Source organism: Equus przewalskii, chromosome 8, assembly GCF_037783145.1.
Source record: "Equus przewalskii isolate Varuska chromosome 8, EquPr2, whole genome shotgun sequence".
NCBI lineage: Eukaryota > Metazoa > Chordata > Mammalia > Perissodactyla > Equidae > Equus > Equus przewalskii.
In genome coordinates this window covers 43,179,634-43,193,278 of record NC_091838.1, presented here as the reverse complement: position 1 = coordinate 43,193,278, position 13,645 = coordinate 43,179,634, and the positions used below count along the sequence as shown (strand labels likewise).

The following is a 13,645-nucleotide window of genomic DNA, read 5'->3' as shown; positions in this document are numbered from 1 at the left end:
TCTCAAGTGCACATGGAACATTCTCAAGGATAGACCATATGTTGGGAAAGAAGGCAAGCCTCTATAAAATTTTAAAAATTGAAATAATAAGCACCTTCTCCAATCATAATGCTATAAAGCTAGAAATTACAAGAAAAAAGCTGAGAAAGAGACAAAGATGTGGAGACTAAACAATATGCTATTGAACAAGCAATGGATCATTGAAGAAATTAAAGAAGAAATCAAAAAATATCTGGAGACAAATGAAAATGATAACGTGCCATACCAACTCATATGGGATGCAGCAAAAGCTGTATTAAGAGGGAAATTCATCGCAATACAGGCACACCTTAACAAGAAAAACCCCAAATAAGCGATTTCAAGTTATACCTAACTGAATTAGAAAAAGAAGAACAAACAAAGCCCAAAGTCAGCAGAAGGAGAGAAATAGTAAAAATCAGAGCAGAAATAAATGCTGTTGAAACAAAAAAGGCAGTAGAAAGGATCAATGAAACAAAGAGCTGGTTCATTGAGAAGATAAATAAAATTGACAAACCCCTAGCCAGACTTACAAAGATGAAAAGAGAGAAAGCTCAAATAAACAAAATCGGAAATGAGAGAGGAGAAATAAAAGACTCCACAGAAGTACAGCAGATTACAAGAGAATACTACAAAAAACTATATGCCAACAAAATGGATAACCTAGAGGAAATGGATAAATTCTTAGACTCGTACAACCTCCCAAAACTAAGTCAAGAAAAAGCAGACAATGTGAACAGACCAATCACAAGGAAAGAGATTGAAACAGCAATCAAAAGCATCCCAAAGAATAAAACTCCAGGACCAGACAGCTTTCCTGAGGAATTCCACTAAACTTTCAGGGAGGATTTAATACCTATCCTTTTCAAGCTATTCCAAAAAATTAGGGAGGATGGAAGACTTCCTAACACATTCTACAAGGCCAACGTCACTCTGATACCAAAGCCAGACAAGGACAGCACAAAAAAGGAGAACTACAGGCCAATATTGCTGATGAACATAGATGCAAAAATTCTCAACAAAATTTTGGCAACCCAAATTCAGCAATACATGAAAAGGATCATACATCATGATCAAGTAGGATTCATAACAGGGACACCGGGATGGTTCAACATCCGCAAATCAATCAATGTGATACACCACATCAACAAACTGAGGAATAAAAACCACATGATCATCTCAATAGATGCAGAGAAAGCATTTGACAAGATCCAACAGCCATTTATGATAAAAACTCTGAACAAAATGGGGATAGAAGGGAACCTCCTCAACATAATGAAGGCCATATATGACAAACCCACAGCCAACATGATACTCAATGGGCAAAAACTGAGTGCCATCCCCCTGAGAACAGGAACACGACAAGGATGCCCTCTATCACCACTCTTATGCAACATAGTACTGGAGCTTTTGACCAGAGCAGTTAGGCAAGAGAAAGGAATAAAAGGAATCCAAATAGGGAGGGAAGAAGTGAAACTCTCGCTGTTTGCAGCCGACATGATCTTATATATAGAAAACCCCAAAGAATCCATTGGAAGACTATTAGAAATAATCAACAACTACAGCAAAGTTGCAGGGTATAACGTCAGCTTACATAAATCAGTAGCATTTCTATACTCTCATAACGAACTAACAAAAAGAACTCAAGAACACAATACCGTTCACAATCTCAACAAAAAGAATAAAATACCTTGAGGTGAATTTAACTAAGGAAGTGAAAGACCTATACAATGAAAACTACAACACTTTCCTGAAAGAAATTGATGATGACATAAAGAGATGGAAAGACATTCCATGCACATGGATTGGAAGAATAAACATAGTTAAAATGTCCATACTACCTAAAGCAATCTACAGATTCAATGCAATACCAATCAGAATCCCAATGACATTCTTTACAGAAATATAACAAAGAATCCTAAACTTCATCTGGGGCAACAAAAGACCCCAAATTGCTAAAGCAATCCTGAGAAAAAAGAACAAAGCTGGAGGCATCACAATCCCTGACTTCAAAACATACTACAAAGCTACAGTAATCAAAACAGCATGGTACTGGTACAAAAACAGGTGCACAGAACAATGGAACAGAATTGAAAGCCCAGAAATAAAAACCACACTTCTACGGGCAGCTAATCTTTGACAAAGGAGCTGAGGGCATACAATGGAGAAAAGAAAGTCTCTTCAACAAATGGTGCTGGGGAAACTGGAAAGCCACATGTAAAAGAGTGAAAATTGACCATTCTTTCTCACCATTCACCCAAAAAAACTCAAAATGGATCAAAGACCTAAAGGTAAGACCTGAAACCATAAGGCTTCTAGAAGAAAATATAGGCAGTACACTCTTTGACATCAGTATTAAAAGGATCTTTTTGGACACCATGTCTTCTCAGACAAGGGAAACGATAGAAAGAATAAACAAATGGGACTTCATCAGACTAAAGAGCTTCTTCAAGGCAAGGGAAAACAGGATTGAAACAAAAACAAACCCACTAATTGGGAAAAAAAATTTGCAAGTCATATATCTGACAAAGGGTTCATCTCCATAATATATAAAGAACTCACACAACTCAACAACAAAAAATCAAACAACCCAATCAAAAAATGGTCAGGAGACCAGAACAGACATTTCTCCAAAGTATATGGATGGCCAATAGGCACATGAAAAGATGTTCATCATCACTGATCATCAGGGAAATGCAAATCAAAACTACTCTAAGATATCACCTTACACTTATTAGAATGAGTAAAATAACCAAAACAAAAAGTAACAAATGTTGGAGAGGTTGTGGAGAAAAAGGAACCCTCATACACTGCTGGTGGGAATGCAAAGTGGTGCAGCCACTATGGAAAACAATATGGAGATTTCTCAAAAAATTAAAAATAGAAATGCCATATGACCCAGCCATCCCACTACTGGGTATCTATCCAAAGAACTTGAAATCAGCAATTCCAAAAGTCCCATGCACCCCTATGTTCGTTGCAGCATTATTTACAATCGCCAAAACATGGAAGCAACCTAGGTGCCCATCAACTGATGATTGGATAAAGAAGATATGATATATGTATACAATGAAATACTACTCAGCCATAAAAAAGAATAAAATTATCCCGTTCACAACAGCATGGATGGACCTTGAGGGTATTATGTTAAGTGAAATAAGCCAGATAGAGAAGGACAATCTCTGCATGACTCCACCCACATATGGAAGTTAAATATGGAGACAAAGAGAACAGATTAGTGGCTTCCAGGGGAAAGGGGAGTGGGGAGTGGGCACAAAGGGTGAAGTGGTACATCTACAACACGACTGACAATAATGTACAACTGAAATTTCACAAGGTTGTAAGCTATCATAATCTCAATAAATTTTTTTTTTTTAAGATTTTGTTTTTTCCTTTTTCTCCCCAAAGCCCCCCGGTGCATAGTTGTATATTCTTTGTTGTGGGTCCTTCTAGTTGTGGCATGTGGGACGCTGCCTCAGTGTGGTTTGATGAGCAGTGCCATGTCTGTGCCTAAGATTCAAACTAATGAAACACTGGGCTGCCTGCAGCGGAGCGTGCGAACTTAACCGCTCAGCCACGGGGCCAGCCCCACAATAAAAATTTTAAAAATAATAATAACCAAGATTTTTCCCAAAAGGTTATAGCAATTCGCATACCCACCAGAAATGCCTGAGTGCTAGTTTTTGCTAACTTAATTGCTTAAAAAATTTGTTTTGTGCTTGCTTTAAATTTTAATTATTTATATAATATGTTAACTTTCTAAGAAACACTATGTACCAGGCACCATTATAAACACTTTACCAATATTAACTCATTAGGTCCTCATAATAATTCTATGAGTTATATAAGTATTATTAGCCTCATTTTACAGATAGTGAAACTGAGTCACAGTGAAGTTGTTACTTGACTCCAGTTACACAGCTGGTAAATAGTGGAATCAGCATTTGAACCTAGGTAGTCTGTGTCCTGAGTCTATGCTCTTAACTACTATTCTATGATACCTGTATTATGAGATTGAATATATTTTTAAGTTTTCTTTTCTTTGTTGTCATATGTAAGCACTCTTTGTATAGTATAAATATTTGACCATGTATTGAAAACATTTTCTTCCACTCTGTTACTGGTCTTTTCACTTTGTTTTTGGTATCTTAAAACTCTTATTGCCTGTTAATTTTTAGATTATCAAATGAATCTATATTGAGTCTAGTTTCTAAATACTTCAAACAATAGAGAAGCTTGCTTTCTATAAAGTAAATCACAATTACTATATAAATCAAATTGCTTACAGCAACAATTCATAATTATTGCCATGTATTATCATTTTACTCCTAAAGTTACTATGTACTACTGTATGAGTGTTGAGAATTGCTCTGGCATTTTAATTCCTCAGATATTCATTAAGTACGTATTATATGCTAAGTATCCTTCTACCAGATCTGCCTTCTCTCTCTTGCATCATCAGCATTTGCCTCTTCACTACCTCTTTGCCATCAACATACAACATGCTCTTTTTCCTCCCTTCTTAAATATAACCTTCTCTCAACCCCAGTTCCTTTACCAGCTACCACTCCATTTAAAGAAACTGCTCAGATCTGCCATCTCAGTGATGCCTGTGCAGGCTACTCTATTCGAAATTGCAATCCACTCCCTCCCAATACTCCCAATTTTATTTATCCTACTTGTTGTGTTCAAAGTACTTTTTACCTTCTAACATACTGTATAATTTAGTTGTTATGAGTATTGTTTATTCCCTCTCAGAATCTAAGCTGCATGAGGACAGAATGTCACTAGCATGTAATAGGCTTTCAGTAAATATTTTTTAAGTGAATGAATGAATGCATTAATGCCAGGTAGCGGGGAAACAGAAACAAATAAGATATTGTTCCAGCACGTGAGTAGCTTATGGGGGAGACATTTCACTATCATGTGGTAAATTCTGTGTTAGAGCCATCCTGAAAATTTCAATAGAAAGGGAAGCAACTTAAAGAAGTTAGCTTAAGTGAAGATCTCCCTCACACACAATTTGAAAACCATTGAGCTAAAAGACCTACATATCCGATTTGTTTCTTTTATATCTGTACAGTGTACATGTGTGCATATATCTATCAGTGTGTAAGATCTTAGTAAAATAGGTAGGTTCATGCAGAAATTTAACCTGAAAGTTCAGATATATAATCAGTCCTTCAGTATAAAAATTTGTAATCAGATTAATCTTTACTTTTCTGTTGTTTACTCAGTAATCTATAATATGTGATGTATCCTATGAATAAATCACCATACTTTCATATTTAAACATACCAATAATCTTTAATGTACAGCTCCTTTTCTCTGAACAGAGCCTGTGACCATCTGCGTTGTATAGCATGTGATTTCTGGATAGTAAGCTACGACGATTATATGTGGGACAAATCATGCGATTATCTGTTTTTCAGGTATGTTTCTAAAGAACTTCACTCTGAAAAATGTACCAAGGACAACTTTATATTTCTTATTTTGCCATAATGTCTCTTGATGGAGTTGGCCAGATTGTGTGGCCTTCACCACTTTAATAATTCTCTCACCCATCTCCTTTCTATCTGTCTGCTGTCAACCTAGGTAAGGGCATGTTACTTCTGGATAAAAGGATAGAAATAGCCTCCTCCCTGATTTTTCTACCTACTGTCTGCTCTCTCAGTCCACTCTTCCCATGCTGAGAATTAAAGCATAACTCTGAGTATGCCATTCTCCTGCCAAAATCCTCTGTTTTCAGAATCATGTCCAAATTCCTTAGTCTGGCATTCAAGACCCTCCACGATCCAGCCCCCATCCATCTATCATTCAGCTTTGTGTTTCCACAACGCACTTTTCACCTTTACAAGATCTTAGCTACATGAGAGTACTCAATATTCCCATTCCTAGGACTTTGAGCAAGCTCTTCACCTCCTGGGACACCTTCCCACCATTTTATTTACATAAACCCTACCTGTCCCTCAGGGTACAATTCATTGTGCGTCTTTGTGATTCCCTCACCACTGTCTTAACTTGGAAGTAAATTCATCCTTTTCTGTGTGTCCATAGCACTTTGTACCTATTATAGCACTTACTGTAATATAAAATTGAAAATCTTAGGTTGATATATGTCTGCCTCCGTCCTTGTGGTCAGGATAGTGTCTTACTCATACTTTTGTACTTTTGTAATTTGTACATTCTTTTTTTTTATCATTTATTTATTTTATATATATTTTTTTTTTTTTTGAGGAAGATTGGCATCAATCCTCCTCTTTTTGCTGAGAAAGACTGGCCCTGAGCTAACATCCATGCCCATCTTCCTCTACTTTGTATGTGGGATACCTGCCACAGCATGGCTTGACAAGCGGTGTGCAGCGGTACACCCAGGATCCAAACTGGCAAACCCTGGGCTACTGAAATGAAATGTACAAACTTAAGCACTGCACTACCAGGTTGGCCCCTGTACATTCTTATACACTTACTGAATTCCTAATATTTTTAAGATGTTATAAATTATGAAAATGTATTTGAACACATTTTCAAATAAAAATTGAGCTAAAAATTAATAAAGTGCATATATCATGCATTTTTGGTCCCCCAAACCTGTGCCTAAACAAAGAGTATATTTTCAGATACAAGTAATCAGAATATATTGCAGCATTCTCCAATAGCAAAAAGAAAAAGGAGAGAGTCTTTCTCCCACACCTCTCCTGGCAGCCATTCTTATGTAAATCCATAGGAGTCTGTTGTACAAGCATAGTCTTTGAACTTTTTCACATCAAGAACCACTTTGAAAATCTTATGAAAACTTTGAATCCTCTACACACACACACACAGAGAGACACAAATTCAAGTATACAAAAACATGGAAAAATTACAATTTGAGAGGTTTCACAGGCCCCAACCGAAAGAAAGCCTAGTGCAGTCCCAAAATCCCACGTCAGGTTAGCCTACCTTTAATCCCATAGTTGGAAAAGTTAGTTTTTATTTCAGGTCCATTTTGCCTTTTCTGACTTTTCTAAATCCTCTGCTTTATACTGTCTTCTGGTTAATCTAATGAGTGGTTAATAATCCCAATATGTCCCCAAGATGAACCATCAATTTTTTTTAAAGAGTTTTGTTGTTGTTGTTGTTGTTGTTGTTGTGGAAGATTTGCCCTGAGCTAACACCTGTTGCCAATCTTCCTCTTTTTGCTTGAAGAAGATTGGCTCTGGGCTAACACCTGTTGCCAATCTTCTTCTTTTTGCTTGAGAAAGATTGTCCTTGAGCTAACATCTGTGCCAGTCTTCCTCCATTTTGTATGTCAGATGCCTCCACAGCGTGACTTGACAAGCAGTTGTGTAGGTCTGTGCCCAGGATCTGAATCTGCGAACCCAGGCAGCCAAAGTGGAGTGCACAAACTCAACCACTACACCACTGGGCTGGCCCCAAACCATCAATTTTTGTAAAATTAATATAGGATAATAGAATGCGTGGCACATCAAAACTCTGGTGAGCACAGCATTAAGTAAGCTTATTGGCAAGTTAGTTGGTACTTGAGGAACTTGCAGTGTCTCATGAGTTATCAAGAATATCAGTTGGTTTACTCTAGATCTGTGGCAGCCTGGTTTAAAAAAATTCATACTTTTAGATAAAACAGATTTATTAGAAGATTTATTAAAAATAAATAACAGTATTTGCTGTTATTTGTCTTTCTGAAATATACTAAATACAATATAAAAACAACTAATAATTACTATTTGAATTAGTAGAAAATATTGTCTTAGGCTTTAAGAGGCTTAGGAATGCTTGGGAGGTGCTATAACATCATGTGATAAATGTAACAGTGGAGATAGGTTAAAAGAAGGCAAGGTGGATGCATCCACCCTGAGATATCAGGAAAGGCCTGAGTCTTGAAGAACAATTAGGAATTTGCCTAGCAAACAAGATGGACACCGGTATTCTTTTAGGAGGTATTTGTAAAGACACAGGTTAAACCACATGGCATGTCTGGGGACTTACAAATAGTTTGGACTGTGTACAGTGTAAGATACCAGGGCGAGAGATAGCAAGAGGTGAGTGAAATAAGGGAGAGAGATCCAAAAGAGCAGATCCAGGAAAGCAATACTGAGGAATTTGGACTTAATTCTTTAGGCAATGGATAACCATTGAAGGCTTTTCATCAGGGGAAATATCTGAATAGAGTTGAATTTTTAAAAGATAACTAACTACTGTACAGGAACCAGGCCAGTTTAGAATCATGGGGATTAATGAAGGATGTTATGATAATCCAGTGGGAAGGAAATGAGGATCTGAATTATGGCAGTGAGGAGGGTAGAGAGGAGTAGATATGCTTGAGAGATATTTTAGAGGGAGTCCTGGCTGTGGAAGGTAAGGGACAGATATCACCTAGGATGAGTCCTGGGTTTCTGTCTTGATTTACGTAGACGGACAGTGATACTGTCTGTTGATAGAGGAAATTTAAGAACAGACTTGAAGGAAAAGCCTATATGTTTATTTATTTTACTTATGGGAGCTGCTGAAACTGTGGCTCTGAAGCTCTGGTAGGAAATGTAATCTATAAAGTGGTAGTTGAAACCGTGAGATTGGATGGTATTACCCAGGAAGGCAACTTGGAAGCCTGTCAATGAATGCAGAGTTAAGGATCTTTTGGTTAGGATAGGAGATACTTTGATGCTTATATTGCGGAGGGTAAGGAAGGCATGGGAAGGGGAAGGTTTGTAAGTAACAAGGTCTTAGAGGCTTTGCGTTCCAGAGTGCTGATGGAGAGAGAGCCTTGAATAGGAAGAGGAGGCTCACCCGCTGTGATTGGGTGGAAAGAGCTAAGACACTGATGCATTCGGGGGAAAGCGAGGAAATGAAAGGCTTTTCACATCTGATGGCCTGGCTTTGTGAATGAGGATGTGCTCTGCCGAAACTAAAGGAGTGGAGAATAGATGAAACACTTGTGGAGAGTAGGCAATATTCACTGAGGAAAACCAGAAATAGCTGGTGACCGAAGGCAAGTTAAAGGCTTGCAGTGTCATTGAATGTCTAGGCAGAACATAGGGAGCCATTTATTTTTAGTAGCATCAGTCTGCACCTTAATTATACAGTGAAATGCTGTGCAGTCCTTTGTTTTATTGTCCTCATTTTATAGATGAGGGAAATAAATGTATCCTAGCTTTGATGAGTTCTAGAACTTTCTAAAAGAAGTATAAGCTATACTTCACAGTCTTGCCAAAATAGCTAAATAAAATGCTTTAATTTTTCTATGAAGTCACTGTTTTCTTTATGGGAAATAAGGAAATTTTTTTTCTTTCTAAGCTTTTAAGATACATGCTTCTTAAAAAAAGTATTTGAAATACATCCCTGGCTATTCATGATTCCTACTCCTAAAATCTCTAATTAAGGATTCAATCTAGTATCAAATGTTAAGTTTGTTAAAATATATCGCAGACTGAATAAGGAACATTTTTTTTCATTAAACACATTTAGTTCTGTGGAGTTTTTTTCTTTCTGATAAAACTTACGTTATTCATTTTTTCCCCCAGCTCACTGTAACCTTAGCTAAGTCACTTAGCTGGTCAGAGTCTCAGTGTCCTGAAACCAGACAGTTAGGTTGGAAAATCCCCCAGGTTTTCTAAGGTTCTAACCTTCTAAGTTGTGCCTGGATTTTGTACAATACAGCACTGAATGTGGTACCCTTTGGCCACCAGAGGGCCCTTGTAGCCTGCCTTCTATTACAGTGACTTCAAAAGTAACAGATAACACTGTATGTCTCTTCTTTAAATATTTATACTGTATTTCATCATTTTACTTTGTATTTTTTTCATTGTTTCATTTTGAATTTTTCCATTTTTTATTCTGCCACAGAATATTTACATAAATTCAGTACATGGATTATCATGAAAATCATAATTGGTTTTCAATTAATTAAATTAACTTCTCTAGTCTTTCTTTATAATAGCATCAAGTCAGATGGTTATCAGTTTTCATGATGGTTCTGCCCATTGATTTAATTATTTTAACATTATTGACATTTAATGCAGGATAGGCATTTATTTTATTGCTGATAGTATAATTAAATAGCATATCACTGAAACAAATGAAAGTTAAAATACCAGTTCAACACATGGAAATAGCAGATACTTTGTTAATGAAAAATTTCTGAAGTTCATTTATCAGAAGCCTATTATCTTTATGCCTCATATATACCCTCCATTTGCCATATTGCAGGCTTTTAGAGTATGGTGTAGGTGAGTATCTGAGGTAGATGAACCACCACCCTTCCCATTCTGTTCTCCTATCATGTCGTCTCTGATAGGACACATCAATAATTCTTCAGCCCTTTAAGTCATTATTAAAGACATAAATAATTATTATTATTAAGACAGCCTTAATGGACAGACCTAGAGGATTGCTGTTAAAAAGTACTAGATACCGAGGAAATACCATCAGAAAGCACACTGAAGCGTATCTTTTGTTGTTTGTGTGAGGGAACCATGATTGGTTAGTGTTCAGATGTTGTAAAGATATGAAAATAAAGCAATAAAGAACTTCCTTTTTTTTCAGTCATTAGGCAGTGAACAAAGTCACTCTGCTGAAACCTTCATGTTTTACCAATAGGAACAACATGCCAGAATTCCACAAATTAAAAACAAAGTTGGTAAAGAAGAAAGGCACACGGGCATACGCCTGCCAGTGTAGCTGGAGAACTATTGAAGAACTGACTGACCTTCAGACGGATCATCAGCTTCGTTGGGTTTGTGGTAAACATTAAGAATGCAGACTTTTCACGTTCAGACAAATGCATCCGTGAGAGCATTCTCCATTAATCATCATAATAGTTAGATAAAGGCACATGGTAGTGTCATGCCCTTTGGAAAAAGACAAGAAATTTCATTTAATGACTATTCAAATTTTTGAAGACCAAATGGACTTGGGAAGATAATGTGCCTTAATGTTTTGGAATTCTTTTCTTAATGTATAGACACTTAGTAAGCAAGGTAACAAGTTATCCAAATTCTTTTTGCTAGCCTGTCTCCTGTTAGACGGAAGTTTAATTATGGAGTTTCACACAAATATATAGCCATTTGTTAGCAACTGCCATATGACTGACTGCTAATACACTCAGCTTAAACATTCCTCATTTATAGTACTTAAAGGAGATAAAGCCAGCCAGTGAAGAGAGGACATTGAGGGGTGTATACATCACCTCCTCACGTCAGGTCTGTCATTGCCAAAGATCACAATTTAGACATGGCAGAAACCATGTGATCTGTGGCTTGCTGAAGGGTATTCAAGGGTACGGGTATATTGTAAATGAAAACACTGCCTGTATCTGAACTTACCTTACCAACTCAGAGTGATGTTAGACACAGTAATGATAAATATATATTGCCAGTTTTAGCTTATTTCTCCTCCTTTTGTTCATTTAGATATCAAAAGTTATTTAGTTTGCTACTTTAGCAAATATCCACTTATATATAAAAAATTTTTTTTGATTCGCCTAAACTCACAAGGAAAAATCCTAATACAGACAGGTCATTATTGGATTTTCCAAGTACTTTCTAGCCTTTAATGCCTAAAACTCCCATCAGGTAAAATGAATAGCAAGTAAGATATTTTCTCAGGCAGCCTGTTGATTTTTCTGGTAGGATCAGATTGACATATTATTTATTAGAGGAGTGCATGAACCAACAGGTAACCTGTTGGGCTCCTTCTTGAGATCACTGAGACTTGAGGAGCCCCACAATAGCAGCACATTCAGGAAATAGTTACCTCAAAATTACCAACTCCCAGCCACGTCAAGAGATTCTGGGGGCTTTCCAATCTGCCAAAAGCTCTTTACCACATCTGTCTAATACATAGTTCAAATGTGTGACACAAGGCATGTTGAAAGGGAGTAATCAAAGCAAAGTTATGATCTGCTTTAATGTGCTGAATCCGTTCCAGCCACCCTGTGTAAGCAGAGAAGAAAGGTCTGATCATTAAGACCCTTTTCCTAGCACGGCACATTTGCACATGTGTAAACTCACGCTAGTGAGTCTAGCACTGCAGCAGAACACATCTCACAGTGGCAAATGCCACGTTTGTGTTTTTGTATTGAGAATATGTTTAGAGATCTTATCTTTCAATAAAAATCTTTTACTCTCTAAAATTTTATCTCTGTAATTGTATCAGAAATATAGGGAGATTTGGATCGAAGTCATCTCTTCCAAAAAATAGCGGAGCAGTCTGATCCACACATTCAGAACCCCAAGGAATTTGGCACATTAGTGATAATGGTGATTTTTTTTTATTCAGATGAGCAAATTTACTCATCTGAATAAATCATTAATTTGAACAAATCATTAATTTGAAAGTATTTTTTTCTCTTTTATTTAATCATAACTATCCTATAACTTGGATACATTGCCCATGTTTGGCATTCCATAATATAATAATTATAATAATAATTCCCCAATGTCAGATATGTATATGTGAGTTCACATTTTGTTGGCAATTTACTTTATAAGCTTTTTAATATTGTACAATTTTTAATCTAAAATGTAAAAGAATTATATTTATATACAAATGGATCATTATTACCAGTTTTAATTAAACCAAAATAAAACTATTTTAGTATAAATATAGAAGAAAAGCATGGTTTCTAATGAACTGTAATTTTAAAATGCAAAGTTTATAAAACTTTCAAGATGTTTTACCTATTTGTTTTCAATATTTATAATAATTTTCTACCTTTAGCAAGTATCCATTTTTTGTCAAGCCAGCAGCTACTTTATTTGAACTTTATTTATACTCTCAGACCCTAATCTTGCCTAGAAATGAATAAATAATAAATAGCTTCACTCTGTATTTACTTTTTTTATAGTAAAATATTCATTTGGGGATTAATTTGAAATAATTTTGATAATTTATTTTAAAATGTCAACAAAAAAGTTTCTAACCATCCAATTGAACAGAAAATTTGTTTATATTCTGGAGGAGAAGCATGCCATAGTTTGTTTGTGTGCGCATGTGAAAGAGCGTGGGTGCTGAGAGGAGCGGTCCCAGTGCAGGAAGAGTGAGCCATGCTGACACGGTGGTGGCCGTCCAGACCCTGCATGTTGATGTCAGGGCCAAGGAGGATGGCATCAGACTATGATTTTGAATTACTTTCCCTCCTTTTCTTACTGATCTAATACTTAAAAATATGGAATAATAATGTCTTTTTATCCAATAAATACGGTGATGAAGCTTAACAGTAACTTTCAAATCCTGATTTTTCTCAGTTGTTACGTTTTAACAAAATCTCTATCATCAACTCCTAGTAATCAGCTTTACATATTGTTTAAAATAGTTCTTGAAGGGAAGAAAAAATTCAGAATATAGAATCTCTTTAGAGATTTAACATCTTATCATATTTATTTGGGTTTGTGACACCATTTGGGGCCCTATTTTAAAAGATTGCATGGAATATATAGATTTACATGTGATTGATAATTAAATTTGTTTTCAGACTTTCCCCAAATGCCTTGAGATAATGGGTGACAGTATGAAGTGCTATGAAATCAGAGTTGAGAGTCACATCCCTTGGAAAGTTACTTAACTTTTGGGCTTCATTTGCCTTATCTATATGAATGGTGAGATCTCTTTTGTAAGCTGCTTGTAATGA

At 36.2% G+C, this 13,645-nt stretch overlaps 1 protein-coding gene across 4 annotated transcripts in view; it reads left to right on the top strand.

The window, feature by feature from the left end:
• The window catches only part of CFAP418 (cilia and flagella associated protein 418), a 29,849-nt gene extending 16,617 nt beyond the window's left edge, over positions 1-13,232 (top strand). Inside the window, exons 5-7 of one of the 4 annotated variants that reach the window (XM_070631783.1) lie at positions 5,355-5,450; positions 6,260-6,458; positions 10,615-10,854. In XM_070631783.1, the coding sequence (XP_070487884.1) occupies positions 5,355-5,450; positions 6,260-6,428 (265 nt within the window). In that variant the 3' untranslated portion in view covers positions 6,429-6,458; positions 10,615-10,854. Of the gene's footprint in view, positions 1-5,336; positions 5,451-6,259; positions 6,459-10,614 lie in introns of all 4 variants that reach the window. The other 3 variants (XM_070631781.1, XM_070631785.1, XM_070631782.1) reach the window with 3 other exon arrangements.
• Positions 13,233-13,645: the final 413 nt, after the last annotated feature.